This window comes from Oncorhynchus clarkii, chromosome 10 (genome assembly GCF_045791955.1).
Source record: "Oncorhynchus clarkii lewisi isolate Uvic-CL-2024 chromosome 10, UVic_Ocla_1.0, whole genome shotgun sequence".
Taxonomy (NCBI): Eukaryota; Metazoa; Chordata; class Actinopteri; order Salmoniformes; family Salmonidae; genus Oncorhynchus; species Oncorhynchus clarkii.
In genome coordinates, this window is record NC_092156.1 from 32,007,322 (window position 1) to 32,027,752 (window position 20,431).

Below are 20,431 nucleotides of genomic sequence, written 5' to 3' on the forward strand. Positions count from 1 at the left end.
AGATCCAACTTTCAAAACGAGTCCTAGCTAGGTAGCTGTCTAGCTTTCTAGCACATTCACTAATTTGTTTGTAAACAATTAACAAGCTAGTTAGCTACCACATGTTCTTGTCAAACTGTCAATGGTAATTAGCAAGCAACAAGATATGCCAAATAACAGTCTAAAAACCACTTGAGGGCAAATAAATCAGATTTGACCATTCAGACAAGTCACATGGCCAATGATCAGATTTGTATCTGACTTCAAACCACCTACGAATGTGGTTTGAAATGTAGCTTGAAATATCTGATTCCATGTGCTTTTTGGCTGTTCAGAATACAGGGGTAATAACAAATAAATATAAATTATACAAATAAATAGGATTTGAGTCACTTCAAACTGCCAATGTGAACACGACTTAAGAGCTTTTCACACCTGGATTGGTGCATCATTTGCCTATTATTTATTTCAAAATTCTTCAAGCTCTGTCAAATAAGATTCTTGCCATGGACTTTCAAGTAGATTTAAGTTAAAACTAACTCGGTCTCTCAGGAACCTTCAATGTCTTCTTGATAAGCAACTCCAGTGTAGATTTGGCCTTCTGTTTTAGGTTATTGTCCTGCTGAAAGGTGAATTCATCTTCCAATGTCTGGTGGAAAGCAGACTGAACCAGGTTTAGCTTGTGCTTAGCTCCATTCCATTTATGTTTTATCCTGAAAAACTCCCCAGTCCTTACCGATTACAAGCATATCCATAACATGATGCAGCCACCACTATGATTGAAAATATGGAGAGTGGTACTCAGTAATGTGTTGCAATGGATTTCCCCCAAACATAACACTTTGTGTTCAGGATAAAAAGGTAATTGCTTTGCCACATTTTTTGCAGTATTACTTTAGTACCTTGTTGCAAACAGGATGCATGTTTTGGAATATTTGTATTCTGTACAGGCTTCCTTCTTTCCACTTTGTCAATTAGGTTAGTATTGTGGAGTAACTAAAATATTGTTAATCCATCCTCAGTTTTCTCCTATCACAGCCATTAAAGTCTGTAACTGTTTTAAAGTCACCATTGGCCTCATGGTGAAATCCCTGAACGGTTTCCTTCCTCTCCGGCAACTGAGTTAGGAAGGACGCCTGTATCTTTGTAGTGACTGTGTATTGATACACCATCTAAAGTGTAATTAATAACTTTCTCAACGGGATATTCAATGTCTGCTTTTTTTATTTCTACCAATCTACCAATATGTGCCCTTCTTTGCTAGGCTTTGGAAAACCTCCCTGGTCTTTGTTTTTGAATCTGTGTTTGAAATTCATTGCTTGACTGAGGGACCTTACAGATAATTGTATGTGTGGGGTAAAGAGATGAGGTAGTACTAAAAAAAATATTGTAAACATTATAATTGCACATAGAGTGTGTCCATGCAACTTATTATGTGACATGTTAAGCATATTTTTACTTCTGAATTTATTTAGGCTTGCCATAACAAAGGGGTTTAATACTTATTGACTGAAGACATTTCAGCATTTCATTTGTAATTCATTTGTTAATATTACTAAAAACACAATTCCACTTTGACATTATGGGTTATTGTGTGTAGGCCAGTGACAAAACATCTAAATGTAATCCATTTCAAATTCAGGCTGTAACACCACAAAATGTGGAAAAAGTTAATGGTTATGAATACTTTCTGAAGGCACTTAAATGTAATGTCGGGCCTCATGGAAACCGCAACTTTGTCAGTAAACTTTCCAAATGTTGACAAAACAAAATATACTAGACAAGGTGGGAACTTTTTGTGTCAGGAAAATTAATTCTGTGAGAAATGACGGTGGAAACACCTTTATGCGCAAATATTGATATAATAAAGTGGTATGCATGATCACTGACAACGATGAGACAGCATGTAGGGAGGATCACTGACAACGATGAGACAGCATGTAGGGAGGAGTTAAGAAACCTGGCCGTGTGGTGCCCTGGATAACAACCTCTCCCTCAACGTGATCAAGACAAAGGAGTTTTTGTCGACCAGGGAAGAGGCAGAACGACAGATTGTTACTTTGTCAGCTCAGGGATTCGATCCAGCAACGTTTTGGTTACTTGCCAACGCTCTAACCACTAGGCTACCTGCCGCCCCAAGATGATTGTGGACTACAAGAAAAGGAGGACCGAGCACACCCCCATTCTCAACGACGGGGCTGCAGTGGAACAGGTTGAGAGCTTCAAGTTCCTTGGTGTCCACATCACCAACAAACTATCATGGTCCAAACACACTAAGACAGTCGTGAAGAGGGCACAACAAAGCCTAAACCCCCCCCCCAGATCCTCAAAAGGTTCTATAGCTGCACCATCAAGAGCATCCTGACTGGTTGCATCACTGCCTGGTATGGCAACTGCTTGGCTTCCGACCGCAAGACACTACAGAGGGTAGTGCGTACGGCCCAGTACATCACTGGAGCCAAGCTTCCTGCCATCCAGGACCTCTATACCAGGGGGTGTCAGAGAATTGTCAGACTCCAGCCACTCTAGTCATAGACTAGAGTGCTACCGCACGGCAAGCGGTACTAGAGCGCCAAGTCTAGGTCCAAAATGCTTCTTATTAACAGCTTCTACCCCCAACGCCATAAGACTCCTGAACATCTAATCAAATGGCTACCCAGACTATTTGCATTCCCCCCCCCCCTTTTTACACTGTCACTGTTGCTACTATGTTTATTATCTATGCATAGTAATAACTCTACCTACATGTACATATTACCTCGACTAACCTGTGCCCCTGCACATTGAATCTGTACCAGTACCCCCTTTATATAGCCTCGCAAATGTTATTTTACTGCTGCTCTTTAATGATTTACTTTTCTATTTTTTTACTTAACACTTATTTTTCTTAAAACTGCATTCTTGGTTAAGGGCTTGTAAGTAAGCATTTCACTGTAAGGTCTACCTGTTGTATTCGGTGCATGTGACAAATCAAATTTGATTTGATTTGGAATAACCATCATATCGAAGTAATCTTGGAGTCACACGATGACATGGTGTGTGCTCCTCCCACTACGACTCGGGAAACCATTTAGTTTATTAGGCTACAAAGGTCAAAGCTAGAAGTCCAGCTTTTGTCAAATTAACGGTGAAACTAGATTTGTTTTGTGCATTTTAGCCAACCGTAGCCCTTTTCCTAACCTTAACCTAATTCTTCTAAACTGCTACGTTAATTATCCTAACCAGGTGCATAAATTATCCTAGCCTGCTACAAAAATCAAATCTGATGTTAATTTGACAAAAGCTGCATCCCTTCTAGCCATAACCGGCTACAGATTAAATAAGTTATGATGAACTTCACAGGGTGGTGGTGAAAGTGCATGGCATGAGCTTGATGCTCCTTTCCAATAAATATTCTTATTCTGGTGACATGATGGTCGATGCTTGACTGACGTTCGACAAATACAAATATTCTTGCTCTTATCCATAAAAATCTCATCATGTAGACTAACCTACCCGCAGAACCTACCCACACTTTATCTGTGAGCTGTTGGCTAGAGAGCATGTACCAAGACCTTTCTAGGCCTAATTAACTACCTAACTTATCCGTAGAGTAGAAAATGCAATGGAAACACATTGAATATCACATTTTTATTTGGTACATGAAATCCTAAGAGAAAAAGTCAATTTTGTGTGTACTACGTCATCACCCACTGAATTGTATCTGCAACAAGTCAGTTTGAAACACCGGTGGTAGGAAAATGCGCATATTTTCTTTTTGCAGAGTTTAGAATATTAACGACGGTACTTAAATGTTACTCAGAAATGATTTGATGTTGAGATAAAAATAGTTAAATTGTATCTTTAATGAAGTGTGGTACAGTGCAGGTGCTGAATGCCTGTTCCTCTGCTCTCTCCCCTATCATTTCCTACCCCATAGGTGCCGCTGGCACTGTGCTCTTAATCTACATGTTCTGCACAGACCTCTGGGTGATCGCTGCCATGTACACTGCCTGGCTTATCTTCGACTGGAACACCCCCAAACAAGGCAAGTACCGCAGCCCTGGGATTTGAACTTGCAACATTTTGGTTACTGGCTTAACCTCAAGGCTATCGTTGCCCTATTGTAATTAAACGTAGTGCCCTAAATAGGAAATGGCTTTCATTTCAGACGCAGTGTTTTGTGTCTGTGACCATAGGGCGCTGTGCTGGGAAATTGGGTAATTGTCACCCAGGTAGTGTTGATGTAAATGATTCAGTGTGTTACATTATTCAGGATTTGGGTTATAGTCTGACTGGAGATCTTTACCTCTGCCTTCTCAGGTGGCAGGAGGTCCTCTTGGGTGAGGAACTGGACCATGTGGACTTACTTCAGAGACTACTTCCCCATCAGGGTGAGTGGAAAGGAATAGGCTTAACATTTAAAGGGTCTCTCTGGGTCTGCGTGTGTGCGTGCAATGTGTGTTGGGGTGTGAAGCCAGATAATGATAGAATACATGTATATGTTGTTTTCAGCAGCACTGCCGGTACAGATGATACAATTCGCTTTTTCTGGTCAGATACAAAGTTAAAGATCATTAATATTGTTATTGATTATGGTGTATCCCAGTAACAGTATCCTATAAGCGCAGGCATGAAGATGGTGTTATCTGTGACTGTATCCAGTATCAGCTGGAGGTTCCATGTTGTTCTTTGTCCCTTGTGATAATGCTTTAAAGGAGTTTACTTCGGTTGGAAGGATAGACTTTGCTCCACATGATAGGAGAAAGCTCTTTGATTATTTTGTTTTCCATTATTATTGTTGGGAGACACACACACTGAGGAGAGAGAGGATGTGCATACGCTGCTTTATAGGACATCAGCCTTGACAGAAATCACAGTGGGAGAAGTTAAGGTTAAGCAATGAGAAATGCAGGTGATTTGACTATTAGTTTGTTCAAGTGGAAATGAAATGGGATTCTCACGAAACTGGCACTTGACAAAAAACGGAGTACAAAATAAACATTTTCCACCATAATTCCTCTTGGATTAGAATCTGTATTTATCTATTTCATAATTATTGTTATGTTTATTGATGAGATATTATGCATTTTACCACAATTTCCACAACTACCAACACAAAAATTCTCATTACCACAACAACTTTCGAAAAAAAAGTACTGAACAAATACATTGCTAATATGTTTTGACATTGCTCACCTGAAGAAAAGGCTTGAGTTAAATAACACGGAAAACAAATATATTTACATTTTATTATAAAAAAACTTTTCAGAATCAATTTTTTGTCATAATTACTTTGATATACATGTTGTTTTTATGTACACATATTTGTATTAAGAACAAAAGGCACACGATCAGATTAAGCCAAAATTACTAAAGTCTAAATTGTATTTTTCCTAATATTTCTTAAATATTAGTGCATTACGGTAATGATAATCAAGTTATGGAGATAATGCATTTTTCAGTCATGAGTTTTGCCATTGAAAAACTGTACTGAGATTTAGTAACCTAACACATCATCAAACTGTGTCAATTGTTAATCCCAGATGATTTGCATAATACAAATCATTGATCTTAATGCAATTGACTAAAATACCCCTTCTTTCAGCATAAGTACTGTAATTAAGTGCATGTATTTTCAAAAGTGGATTTAAGCATAAAGTGACATTTTTTGAAAAAGTAATTTCTCCAAGGTAATTACAGGTAATATTAGTGTATTTGGACCAGTGTTGTGGGTAGCACGTTTACGGAGAACACCTCTGATCTTTGCCATTGATCGCTTCTGTGATAGTAAAGCCCATAGAGGGCTTCACCATCTAGTGGAAAGTGTGACCTCTAGATATTAATTTCTGTGCCATCAGCACTAGCGGCTGGAGAGAAATATTTTGAAAGAAAAGAAAGGACATCTGTACAGAGGTTGAGTTTATATTAGGCTGTGCAACATAATGTACATTTCATAGGATGACACGTACTGTATAGGTTAAAGGGATTTTCTATTCATATTTTTAATTTGTCTAACTTTCCCAGGGACCTTCTGACAGCTATCGGACCCTCAGAAAATAATTTCCCCGATCCAAATTATCCATGCATGCAGCTATAGAAATGCGATTTATGCTCCCCATCAAATTTGTGATTTTAATTTTTTTTAAATACTTTATTTTTATTTTTACAATACTTAACATCCACAAACATCCACAACATCTCCCCTGCCCAGGTGGGTCTGGGCGCTGTGTCACTCTCCGTCACATGGTGTGATTTGGATAGGTATAATATCTTAATGTTACATTTTTAAGATACATTTTTTACATAAATACATTAATGAATACATCAGCTTTCCATTAGGAAATAAAAGATGAGCTTGTGACCAAGGTCTTTCTGTTCCAATTTAAAATAGTGAATTAATTATTGAATTAGTTAGATTACATATTAGTAGCCTATCTTTGGTAGAGAGCGCGTGGCTCTCTCCCTCCGACAGTTGAGATTTTTTTATGAAAGTAATGAAAAGTAATAAACGCGTTACTTTCCACGCAAAGTAATATTGTAACGTGTTACATGTAATGCGGTGAAGGCTGGTGGGAGGAGCTATAGGAGGACAGGCTCATTGTAATGGCTGGAATGGAATCCTCCTATAGCTCCTCCCACCAGCCGCCACTGATTTTATTTGTTTTTCCCAATTTGACCTTTTTAGTCATTTCGGTAATGAGAAGGTCAAGTGTCTTAAAGGGGATGTTTGAGAATAAGATCCTCATTCTGAAGGCATATACAGTGCCTTGCGAAAGTATTCGGCCCCCTTGAACTTTGCGACCTTTTGCCACATTTCAGGCTTCAAACATAAAGATATAAAACTGTATTTTTTTGTGAAGAATCAACAACAAGCGGGACACAATCATGAAGTGGAACGACATTTATTGGATATTTCAAACTTTTTTAACAAATCAAAAACTGAAAAATTGGGCGTGCAAAATTATTCAGCCCCTTTACTTTCAGTGCAGCAAACTCTCTCCAGAAGTTCAGTGAGGATCTCTGAATGATCCAATGTTGACCTAAATGACTAATGATGATAAATACAATCCACCTGTGTGTAATCAAGTCTCCGTATAAATGCACCTGCACTGTGATAGTCTCAGAGGTCCGTTAAAAGCGCAGAGAGCATCATGAAGAACAAGGAACACACCAGGCAGGTCCGAGATACTGTTGTGAAGAAGTTTAAAGCCGGATTTGGATACAAAAAGATTTCCCAAGCTTTAAACATCCCAAGGAGCACTGTGCAAGCGATAATATTGAAATGGAAGGAGTATCAGACCACTGCAAATCTACCAAGACCTGGCCGTCCCTCTAAACTTTCAGCTCATACAAGGAGAAGACTGATCAGAGATGCAGCCAAGAGGCCCATGATCACTCTGGATGAACTGCAGAGATCTACAGCTGAGGTGGGAGACTCTGTCCATAGGACAACAATCAGTCGTATATTGCACAAATCTGGCCTTTATGGAAGAGTGGCAAGAAGAAAGCCATTTCTTAAAGATATCCATAAAAAGTGTCGTTTAAAGTTTGCCACAAGCCACCTGGGAGACACACCAAACATGTGGAAGAAGGTGCTCTGGTCAGATGAAACCAAAATTGAACTTTTTGGCAACAATGCAAAACGTTATGTTTGGCGTAAAAGCAACACAGCTGAACACACCATCCCCACTGTCAAACATGGTGGTGGCAGCATCATGGTTTGGGCCTGCTTTTCTTCAGCAGGGACAGGGAAGATGGTTAAAATTGATGGGAAGATTGATGGAGCCAAATACAGGACCATTCTGGAAGAAAACCTGATGGAGTCTGCAAAAGACCTGAGACTGGGACAGAGATTTGTCTTCCAACAAGACAATGATCCAAAACATAAAGCAAAATCTACAATGGAATGGTTCAAAAATAAACATATCCAGGTGTTAGAATGGCCAAGTCAAAGTCCAGACCTGAATCCAATCGAGAATCTGTGGAAAGAACTGAAAACTGCTGTTCACAAATGCTCTCCATCCAACCTCACTGAGCTCGAGCTGTTTTGCAAGGAGGAATGGGAAAAAATTTCAGTCTCTCGATGTGCAAAACTGATAGACATACCCCAAGCGACTTACAGCTGTAATCGCAGCAAAAGGTGGCGCTACAAAGTATTAACTTAAGGGGGCTGAATAATTTTGCATGCCCAATTTTTCAGTTTTTGATTTGTTAAAAAAGTTTGAAATATCCAATAAATGTCGTTCCACTTCATGATTGTGTCCCACTTGTTGTTGATTCTTCACAAAAAAATACAGTTTTATATCTTTATGTTTGAAGCCTGAAATGTGGCAAAAGGTCACAAAGTTCAAGGGGGCCGAATACTTTCGCAAGGCACTGTATTTTGAATGGAAATGGAGCATTCTTGAAACATTAACCTGACAATCATTTTTACCATACAACCCTTTTTACTTATAAATAGAAAGTATAATCAAAGGCTCTTAAGTAAAACCAGAGCTTTGATACTGTTAGTGTTACCTGTTAAGAATCAAGGTGAAAGGTTATCTTAACTATTAATAATTGAGTCCTGATGATGACTAACAGCCAGGGGAAATCAAGAGTGTGTGTATTGTCTCTTGAACTTTGACCCTGCTCGTGATCCATACGTTGAACTCCGACAGTTTCTTTAAATTCAGTTAAAGGCTTTGGTTTTTCCATTTATGTTTTGAGAATGGACTTGAGCACGTATAGCTTGTTAGCATGTAGGGCGCACCGATTGGTGTTACCTCATTAGTCAGAATGTGTTACACCTATGCTGGCTTGTCCATCTTGTTAGTAGGAAGGTGTTTCAGCTGTGCTGGGCCAGGTGCTATTTTTTTAAGAGTGACAGGCTCCAGTTGTCTTTAGTGATGTGGAGGGTCAAGGCCTGTAGTTGGCACTCCCGATTTGATTTCTAGAAAAATGTTATTTTGTCTGATTTCCCTGTTTTCGTTTTTGTTCCACCTTTATGGTTTACTTCCTGTCTTCCAGTTTGGTGTGAGTTTTTATTTTGTTTGCCTCTTAGTGGGTGCATTTAGAGGATGCTCATGATGGGTGTCTTAGGTCCCAGTTGTTGTTGCTATGCAACTTTCAGTGGACACCCCCATGAGTGCCCTTTTAGAACCCCTCCTAAAACCCCACCTGTTTTGTTTTGGTTGTTGTCAGTGACTCTTTGTTAGTTCCCTGTTTTGTTTGAGTGACGTTTTTGGTTTTCTTGCTTGGGAACGTAACAACTTCTTGCTTGGGAACGTGTGTTCAGCCCCCTCCTGTAATCCCTCTTCACCCATGACTGCGTGGCCACACGTCTCCAACTCAATCATCAAGTTTGCTGATGACACAACAGTGGTAGGCCTGATTACCAACAATGATGAGACAGCCTACAGGGAGGAGGTGAGGGCCCTGGCGGAGTGATGCCAGGAAAATAACTTCTTCCTCAACATCAACAAAGCTAAGGAGCTGATCGTGGACTACAGGAGACAGCAGAGAGAGCACGCCCCTATGAGCACGCCCCTATCCACATCGACGGGCCCCCACAGCCTGTTCACCCCCCACCATCTACAGGGAGGAGACAGTACAGTTGCATCAAAGCTGGGACCGAGAGACTGAGCAACAGCTTCTATCTACAGGCCATTAGACTGTTAAACAGTCACCACTAGTCGGCCTACGCCCAGTACCCTGCACTGAACCTTAATCACTGTTCTAGCCGGCTACCACCCGGTACTCTACTTTGCACTCTAGAGACTGCTGCCCTATGTATATAGTCATTGAATACTTGTCACTAATGTTTACTGTCTTCATGTGTATATACTGTATTCTAGTCAAGACTCATATATACAGTACCAGTCAAAAGTTTGGACACCTACACATTCAAAGGTTTTTCTTTATTTTACTATTTTCTACATTGTAGAATGATAATGAAGACATAAAAACTATGAAGGAACACATGGAATCATGTAGTAACCAAAAACGTTTTAAACAAATAAAAATATATTTTAGATTCTTCAAAGTAGCCACCCTTTGCCTTGATGACAGCTTTGCACACTCTAGAAACACAAGCATTTTGTTGCACCTGTGATAACGCAACCATAAACTTTGATTTGATTTACAGTACAGTAATTCCTTGAGTTGCTGGTTGTGGGATTAAGGGGCTGTGGTTCTCTGACACAAGGATGTGTTGTATGCCAGGTATTCACAGAGATCTATACCCATTATGTAATTCACCTGGCAGCATCCTGTTTCAGATGAAGGGTTGCTTATCTTGTCTAGGTTTTGCAGCTAATGGAGTTGAACGCCAGTTGGTAGACATGGCTGGGAGCAGCGTGAGTGTGTTGGTACATTCAGGGACAGTGACTATTACATCTTGAGGGTCAGCAAGTTCTCCTCTCTTCCATTTCTTCTACTTACTGTACGCATGTTGTAAACGCCACCTGTTTTCATATCACCAAATGGTAATATCTTTACATCTACCATGCTATCACTGTGGAAACCTCACAGATGGTCTTAGATAATCTGATAATGTGGTTATGCAATGGGCCTTGTTTGATTAGAGTCCTGTGTACACATCTCTTTGGATCTGTGTGTATATCCTCTGTGCCCTTTCAATTTCTTACATAAGCGTGGCATTGGGGCACCCGCTTCACTGAAGACACAATTCGTCTCCCACCATTATGGAGCCTATGCTCTCCTTCTCATACTCAAAACAACTTTTAAGAATATTGAAGCTCTGTAATGGGACTGCTGTTCATAATAGGGGAAACGTGCAGATAAACATCCCAGACACAGAACACTGTTTGTTACCTGTAATTATTTTATTACTTGAGTGCAAATATGACATATCAGGGCTAAACTGATAAGCTGTCCCAATTTCAGGGAAATATGCTAATACATATAGTACAATGCACAGGTAAATGGCCTTTAACTTCTTGAGACAAGTAATAAAAATAACTTGTTATCATAACTGCGCAACTGAATTGGCTTAATTTTGTGCAGATTCTCTGACCTGTTAAATTGCTTAACAAACACTCTGTAGTTATATTTTGCTTAGTGTGATAGTAACCACCATGTCTCTTTGTCATCCTGTTTACCAGCTCATCAAGACACACAACCTGCTGCCAAGCCGAAACTACATCTTTGGCTACCACCCCCATGGGATCTTCTCTTTTGGAGCCTTCTGTAACTTCGGAACAGAGGCCACCGGCTTCTCTAAGAAGTTTCCGGGCATCAAGCCTTCCCTGGCCACCCTGGCTGGAAACTTCCGGATGCCAGTCTTTAGAGACTATCTCATGTCTGGAGGTGAGATGGTTTCTCTGAGTTTTGTCCCTCTGTACTCAGTAAACTGCTGATACCAGCCCTGTATCTACCGACTCTAATCAGGTAGAACTCTGAGCTTTGTCCTATTGCCCAATGTAGACTAAACAACTCCTGTGCCTGCCAAACTGTATTTGCTGATGTCACTATTGTAAAGAGCTGCTTCAGTTAACCTGAGCTGTTAGCTTAATAATCTTCATTTCAAAGGTTTCTTTTGCTCAACATCCACTAAGAATGTTTTTGTGCTCAAACAGTATTGATTTCTCTTCAAATGTGTTCTCCACTGCAAACACACCGACTTGTTTGGTCTTTGGGCCTATGTGTGATAACTGAGCCTAACCCCATCCTCTTCCATGTGTCAGGTATCTGCCCAGTGAACCGTAACTCCATTGACTACCTCCTCTCTCAGAATGGAACTGGCAATGCAGTGGTCATTGTTGTCGGGGGAGCAGCTGAATCTTTGAACTGTGCTCCAGGAAAGAATTCTGTCACCCTGAATAACCGCAAGGGCTTTGTGAGGTTGGCCCTCCAGCAAGGGTGAGTTTAGAGCACAAACTTCCCGGCCACACATACACCATCCTGACAGGCGCACCTTCCGGTCACACACACACACCTCTCAGTTACACGCATCAACTGATCAGACTACATGTTTGGTGAGAGACCTTACTGGGTCAGCACAGACACTGGTGTCATTATGACCAATTTGATGGAATAGAGAGAGTTGGCTCAACAATAGGTTTGATTGGCACATAAAACATACTTTCACATGTGGTAATTTGTCCTCAAGTGCGCAGAGCTCCTCCTGACATGCAGTATTGTACACAGACACTGGGTCAAGGCCAAAAGACAGGCTCCATCAGCTTGTGACTCAGAACATATAATATACGCTGAACAAAAATATATAAACGCAACATGTAAAATTTTGGTCCCATGTTTCATGAGCTGAAATAAAAGATCCCAGAAATGTTCCATACAAAAAATTAACTTATTTCTCTCAAATTTGTTGGACAAATTTGTTTACATCCCTGCTAGTGAGCATTTCTCCTTTGCCAAGATAATCCATCCACCTGACAGGTGTGGCATATCAATAAGCTGATTAAACAGCATAATCAATACACAGGTGCACCTTGTGCTGGGGACAATAAAAATCCACTCCCATAGGGCGGGCACAATTGACCCAGCGTCGTCCGGGTTAGAGGAGAGTTTGGCCGGGGTAGGCCGTCATTGTAAAATAATCATTTGTTCTTAACTGACTTGCCTAGTTAAATAAAGGTTCAATCATTTTTTTATTTTTAAAGTTACGTTTTATCAGACAACATGATACCACAGATGTCTCAAGTTTTGAGGGCGTGTGCAATTGGCATACTGACTGCAGGAATGTCCAACAGAGCTGTTGCCAGAGAATTGAATGTTCATTTTTCCCCCATAAACCACCTCTAACATAATTTTAGAGAATATGGCAGTACATTTAACTGCCTCACAGCTGCAGACCACGTGTATGGCATCGTGTGGGCGAGCAGATTGTTGATGTCAACGTTGTGAACCGAGTGCACCATGGTGGCGTTAGGGTTATGGTATGGGCAGGCATAAACTATGGACAATGAATACAATTGCATTTTATCTATGGTAATATGAATGCACAGGGATACCGTGACGAGATCCTGAGGCCCATTGTCGTGCCATTCACCCTCCGCTATGCAAAGGAGATGTGCCACACTGCATGAGGCAAATGGTGGTGTCACACCAGATACTGACTGTTTTTTTGTTTTTTTTAGGTATCTGTGACCAACAGATGCATATCTTTATTCCCAGTCATGTGAAATCCTTAGATTAGGGTCTAATGAATTTATTTCCATTGACTGATTTCCTTATATGAACTGTAACTCAGTAAAATCTTTGAAATTGTTGCATTTATATTTTTGTTCAGTGTATTGTATGCCATTTATCAGACACTTTATCAAATCAAATTTATTTATATAGCCCTTCGTACATCAGCTGATATCTCAAAGTGCTGTACAGAAACCCAGCCTAAAACCCCAAACAGCAAGCAATGCAGGGGTAGAAGCACGGTGGCTAGGAAAAACTCCCTAGAAAGGCCAAAACCTAGGAAGAAACCTAGAGAGGAACCAGGCTATGAAGGGTGGCCAGTCCTCTTCTGGCTGTGCCGGGTGGAGATTATAACAGAACATTTCCAAGATGTTCAAATGTTCATAAATGACCAGCATGGTCAAATAATAATAATCACAGGCAGAACAGTTGAAACTGGAGCAGCAGCACGGCCAGGTGGACTGGGGACAGCAAGGAGTCATCATGCCAGGTAGTCCTGAGGCATGGGCCTAGGGCTCAGGTCCTCAGAGAGAGAGAGAGAGAAAGAAAGAGAGAAAGCGAGAATTAGAGAGAGCATACTTAAATTCACAGAGGACACCGGATAGGACAGGAGAAGTACTCCAGATATAACAAACTGACCCTAGCCCCCCGACACATAAACTACTGCAGCATAAATACTGGAGGCTGAGACAGGAGGGGTCAGGAGACACTGTGGCCCCATCCGATGATACCCCCGGACAGGGCCAAACAGGAAGGATATAACCCCACCCACTTTGCCAAAGCATAGCCCCCACACCACTAGAGGGATATCTTCAACCACCAACTTACCATCCTGAGACAAGGCCGAGTATAGCCCACAAAGATCTCCGCCAAGGCACAACCCAAGGGGGGGGCGCCAACCCAGACAGGAAGATCACATCAGTGACTCAACCCACTTAAGTGACGCACCCCTCCTAGGGACGGCATGAAAGAGCACCAGTAAGCCAGTGACTAAGCCAGCCCCTGTAATAGGGTTAGAGGTAGAGAATCCCAGTGGAAAGAGGGGAACCAGCCAGGCAGAGACAGCAAGGGCGGTTCGTTGCTCCAGAGCCTTTCCGTTCACCTTCACACTCCTGGGCCAGACTACACTCAATCATATGACCCACTGAAGAGATGAGTCTTCAATAAAGACTTAAAGGTTGAGACCGAGTCTGCGTCTCTCACATGGGTAGGCAGCCTATTCCATAAAAATGGAGCTCTATAGGAGAAAGCCCTGCCTCCACTGTTTGCTTAGAAATTCTAGCGACACTTAGGAGGCCTGCGTCTTGTGACCGTACGTGTAGGTATGTACTGCAGGACCAAATCAGAGAGATAGGTAGGAGCAAGCCCATGTAATGCTTTGTAGGTTAGCAGTAAGACCTTGAAATCAGCCCTGGCCTTGACAGGAAGCCAGTGTAGGGAGGCTAGCACTGGAGTAATATGATCAATTTGTTTTTTGGTTCTTGCCAGGATTCTAGCAGCCATATTTAGCAGTAACTGAAGTTTATTTAGTGCTTTATCCGGGTAGCCGGAAAGTAGAGCATTGCAGTAGTCTAACCTAGAAATAACAAAAGCATGGATTAAGTTTTCTGCATCATTTTTGGACAGAAAGTTTCTGATTTTTGCAATGTTACGTAGATGGAAAAAAGCTGTCCTTGAAACAGTCTTGATATGTTCGTCAAAAGAGAGATCAGGGTCCAGAGTAACGCTGAGGTCCTTCACAGTTTTATTTGAGACGACTGTACAACCATTAAGATTAATTATCAGATTCAACAGAAGATCTCTTTGTTTCTTGGGACCTAGAACAAGCATCTTTGTTTTGTCCGAGTTTAAAAATAGAACGTTTGTAGCCATCCACTTCCTTATGTCTGAAACACAGGCTTCTAGCGAGGGCAATTTTGGGACTTCACCATGTTTAATTTATCCCAAGTGACTTAGTCATGAATCGAACCCACTATCCTGGTGTTGCAAGCGCCATGCTTTACCAACTGAGCTACTGAAAACAAAGTCTGGGTAAACTGGTGTAGGTGAGCTGTTATAAACCACATGGTTTAGTAGCCCATCATTCGGTGATCAGATATCTGTTATGCCTTATGAGTAACTTCAGGAGACTATTGTAAACCCCCTCTCTGTCAGGTCTGACCTGGTACCAGTCTACTCCTTTGGGGAGAACGATGTGTACAAACAGGTGATCTTCGAGGAGAGAACCTGGTGGCGGCTGGCTCAAAAGCGACTGCAGAAGATTATTGGTTTTGCGCCCTGTCTGTTCCATGGCTGTGGCTTCTTCTCCTCCGATTCCTGGGGAATGGTGCCTTACAACAAACCCATCACCACCATCGGTAAGTAAAACCCTCTCCAAGACCCTACTGACTGTCTCATTAGGGTTGCAAGCCACCGGTAATTTAACATATTTACTGGAATCTATCGTAACTTTGGTCATTTATACTTGAATAACTTTTGAAAAATGTATTCATTTTATAGTATTAATATAATACATCTGTCTCCATATTGTCCATGACTTTCTAGTAGATAGCCTCATTCATGAAAAAAGCATTTAATCAACATTATTTTCAATTAATTCAGAAACTATTCCAACTATTTACTGTATTCACAACTGACACCAGTTTGACACCGAAACATTAACAAATACATGTTGACATAGTAAAAAAGTGTGTAAAAGATATATATATGATATTTCATGCTATAATCCTCATATTAAAAACAATGGTGTTCTCTTAGTTGATGGTTTATATTTTGGATAATGTTTTACAGCTTTGTCATTCTATGTTTCTATCATCTTACTTCATTATTTCATATATTTGACATGTGATTAGTCCACACAGAGGGCCAGAGATTATTACAGACGCCTGTGATAATCGGAAGTACCCAAAAGAGCCTCTTGATGTCTTGTGATAGATTAACATAAAATCCTTGAAAGATACTAAAATTCTGGTAGTTTACTGGTAAACTTTGGTTTCCAGTTGTTTACCCTCCCTTTTCAATCCCATCTCTTACAGGCATTTAGTGCTTGTTGACTTAGTTTCTGTTAGGGATTCAGTCTTAGGATGGTCTGTAATTATAATTTCAATGATTTCAACGTTATGGTTACTATCAAGCAGTTGAGCTACTCTAGTTCCTCTGTGTTAACAGAACCATCCACCCAGTCAATATTTACTCTCCCCTGCATCAAGGCTATATTAATGTTTAACACTACAGCTCATCAAACTACGTATTTCCAATATATTACATGTTTTTTAAAGTTGATTTTTGGGATATAGGTTTGTACATGTTTATTTCTCTTAGTGGGTGAACCGATCACAGTGCCAAAGATTGAGCAGCCTCCTCGGGATATGGTGGATCTGTACCATGCCATGTACATCAATTCCCTCACCAGCCTCTTTGACAAGTATAAGACCCACTTCGGCCTGAAGGAGAGTGACATCCTGCACATCCATTGAGAAAGGGTCAGCTGTGGCAGCTGTCTGTTCAGCCCTGCCCCTCCATTCACTTGCCTGGCTCTGATTGATTGTCTCTGGAATTCAATCTATATACATTAAGCTGTGTGTATATAAACCCACCGCGCTCTCAGCAACACTCACGTCGGTCCTCCACTCAGGATGAAAATGGCAGGTCTTAGGTCACCTTACTATTCTCTCTGACCTAGTCAATGTCAATGGCAAAGTTGACTAACTTCCATTTATTGAATATTTTATTGAGTGTATGACACATCTATAGATGTGTTCCATGACAGAAAAGATGAGGGAGTATAGTTAAGGTATGATCCCTTGCTTTAATGTGCAGTGGAACTCCCACTAGGTGGCACTAGAAGGTTACACAAGACACACACAAGCACCATCTTTGTTTCCTCCATGCATCCATGTCATTTTCACTTAGAATAGGCCTGTACAACGAATGTGTTAAGTGCCCCGAAAGGTAAATATAGGATGATGTTTTGAGACCTTACTTTTTGTTGTTGTTGCTAAATGCACAAACAATGCAATTGTAAGGGTGTTGCCTTAGTGAGATGTTGATAGTGTGGTTTACTGAGCCAACGAGCTGATGGGTGTCCCCTCCCCACACATGCACACTTCATTGAAACTTGAAAGTGAAGGAATTCTATTGAATGGATTTAGATTGTGCATATTGGTAATACAATGTGATTGTGTGATGGAACTAAGTATTAATTGTATTTTGTAAATAAGAACATTTTCAATGAAAATTAATATATTGATGCACTTTTTGTATTTGTGACAACCCTCTGAGGTATTTCTCTAAAACATGCCTTTGAAAGAGTCCTATGTCAAATCTACAACTCAAACTTCTTAGGGGGCTTCTACTCAATTGAGTAAAATGGCAAAGGGGTTGCTATCACAGATTTGAATTAGAGTAGAAAAGTCACGAATTCCCCCAGTAATTACCAAGAAGTGTTTGAGATAAATCATTTTTTCATATGGGGCATATCAAGTCCATTATCCAGCCAATGATCCTAGGTGAAGAAATGTATGTATGTTGTATATTATGCAAGATAAAAAGACTACAAGATTTCACCTCATGGCAAAATACTTGAGATTGGTGATAAATAGTGTGTCATTCAAAACTTCATTTCTTCTAGATTCATCGGGGACATTTTGCAAAGAGCAGTGAACATCCTCTCCTAATTCATGTGCAATAAATACTGCAATAAATAGCAGCCAATGCATGTTTATTTTGTGAATGAATGGCTTCATCACAGTCTACTTAAATTCAACTTTATGTTTCCAGAAGAAAACTTGTTAACTATTTTTCAGTCCCACCGCGACATCACAATGCCAGAATGTAATTTTGCTCAAGCGATAAAATAAGGCATTTGTAGACATAATCACAAGCACACCAAATGTCCTAGGGTTGGGGGGAACTATACATTGATGCATGCACACAACTCCTCAAGTGATAGAAAACGTCAAAATGTTCTCTTAAAACACACTCCATGGCTTTTTTTTTACGGACTCCAGTTACTACAAAGACCCCTAATTCCAGATTAAGATCATCCAATGATACTTGATTTACTTGATCCCCTTCTGTCACTCTATATCACAACATAAGAGTTGAGTAGGTCCATTTCTTGTATGTGAGGGATGTTCATGAAAACGTCTTTGAATATTTTGTGAGATCAAAAATGTAAATAGATGCACCAACAATGAGTGATTTAATGAATGACAAATAGGCTACTTCTCAACTGTCATTTTGTCATGTGTCATTTAGTTTTCTACCTCTAATTACTTGAAAAGGAAAAGTAGGCCTTTGCTAAATGTATTGCGAAAGAGATGCCATGCTGTTCAAAGACTAGGGGGGGTTTCTTGTTTGGACAAAAGACTGTCCTCTATCCACTCTCCTCCGTGACCCGGAAACCGATAAGTGGTTGAGTGGTCAAGGAGTGTGTCAATTTGTTATTAGGCAAACGGAAGTGTCCTCCCCTCCTCGATAGCCACCTTTCATCGAGGATACTCGTGTATACTACCACAGAAGAGTTTTGAAATCTACCACACTCCCCCTTCTTCTGGATTGTGTTGGCAGATCGCATTCAATTTAAGATGCATACACCGTTACCTACTGTACTGGTGTGTTAGGCCATTCATGGCCTACCTACATGAAATTCTTTGTAATACAGTACTATACAATTGGGGAAAAGGAAAAAGGACCCTGCCAACTATTAGCCCTCTTTAAAAAAAACTAAAAATGAACACACCACCTCATTCCACTATGTACCCCATCTAATCCTACTCCAGACCAACAGTATTTCTCTGCCGCTGCCACCACAACCTCTATTTTCTATGACTTTCAATCCATTTCTGCAGTACAATTGACAACCATAGAAACCTACCTTACTGAAGCACATATTCTTCCCATCACCCTCTATTAGTCTCTGCCTACTCACAGGAATCCTCTCAGGATCCCTCAACCTGGACCCATCTTCCTCTCCTACCCTCTTCACTGCTTCAGCACAACCTCAACCTGCCTTTCTCTCACCGGACACAGTGAGAAAGGGCACCCCCACAAGTTTCTCCACTGAAACTACACATTCCTTCGTCTCATGCCCTCCTGCAGACTTTGCACATCTAGTACTCTCCCTCCTACATACTGCTGCAACATGCCAAGAAACTTGACACCTGAAACACTGAAGTATTTTAGGAACAAACGCTCTCAGGGGACAACTTACACTTCCTACCTATACCTTATCTAGCAAAGACTACATCAAAACTCAGCAGGACAGACAATATCTTTTCTGTTTCCCCACCGGATCTGCGTTGCGGCAAACATCACAGACACTGGGAATCTGATCAATCAACTGATCTTCCTCAACATTTAATGCCACCCCCGTTCACTCCTTTCAATGGCGCCCTGCTCCGGAGAGCAAAGCAAGCCACATTTATTTTCCCTAATCGTGAGATCTGGAGCTCCCGCTCCCTCTGGGTTGAAGAAACACAATAAGTAATCACTAGTCCACTCCTAGTTACTTTCACCAACTTAACAGTCCCCAACCTCTTCTCCAGTCAATATACCACCACATATGGATCAGCCAAAATGCAAGGATCCATTCTCTCCACAAATCTTACTCACACTGGGCCAGAATTATCCTCGGACCGAGGCCTGACCTTGGTGGTCCCCATTGCAGGAACTTCAAATCAAATCAAATCAAATTTATTTGTCACATACACATGGTTAGCAGATGTTAATGCGAGTGTAGCGAAATGCTTGTGCTTCTAGATTTGATTTGATTTCATCCACACTCTCATCAGGTTCCATCTCCGAGCTACTGGAACACGTATCCCTCTTTTTGCACTTGATGCTAACCTTCCTTTCCACACTGCTTCCCTCTACACTCAACTTCTTCTCAACAGTCATCACTGCACCTGCCACCATATCTAATTCATCCTCACTCTCATCCCTCTCTATTTCCTCCAGTTCTTCCAAATGTTCTGTGAAATCCCTCATTTCATATTCCCTCATAACCATTTCCACTTTTCTCCTTTTTTTCCTTGTCCATTATCTTCTCTGTCACCAGATCTTTCAGAAGGCCTGTGTAATCCCACACTCCATGTTTATTGATAATATGCTCCACTTTCTTGCTTATTTCCTTTTCTGCCATCTTCTCCAATCACTCTCATTCTCCAAACATTTCTCCCTGTGCAACTTCTCCAAAGAAACCCCAGTTAGTGTCTATGAAAGGGCAAAATACTCACTCCCGACTCTACTCACCTTTTCTTTTTGGACAGAGCCTCTCATCACTGACCTTCTCATTCGCTTAGGCAGCCTACCACCC

At 40.9% G+C, this 20,431-nt stretch overlaps 1 protein-coding gene across 4 annotated transcripts in view; it reads left to right on the plus strand.

Moving 5' to 3' along the window:
• Positions 1 to 17,821, plus strand: part of LOC139418269 (diacylglycerol O-acyltransferase 2-like) — a 30,255-nt gene extending 12,434 nt beyond the window's left edge. For all 4 annotated transcript variants that reach the window (XM_071167602.1, XM_071167601.1, XM_071167603.1 and 1 more), the window contains 6 exons: positions 3,899 to 4,006; positions 4,282 to 4,352; positions 11,067 to 11,271; positions 11,649 to 11,823; positions 15,268 to 15,470; positions 16,435 to 17,821. In XM_071167602.1, the coding sequence (XP_071023703.1) occupies positions 3,899 to 4,006; positions 4,282 to 4,352; positions 11,067 to 11,271; positions 11,649 to 11,823; positions 15,268 to 15,470; positions 16,435 to 16,589 (917 nt within the window). In that variant the 3' untranslated portion in view covers positions 16,590 to 17,821. The remainder of the gene's footprint in view (positions 1 to 3,898; positions 4,007 to 4,281; positions 4,353 to 11,066; positions 11,272 to 11,648; positions 11,824 to 15,267; positions 15,471 to 16,434) is intronic.
• Positions 17,822 to 20,431: the final 2,610 nt, after the last annotated feature.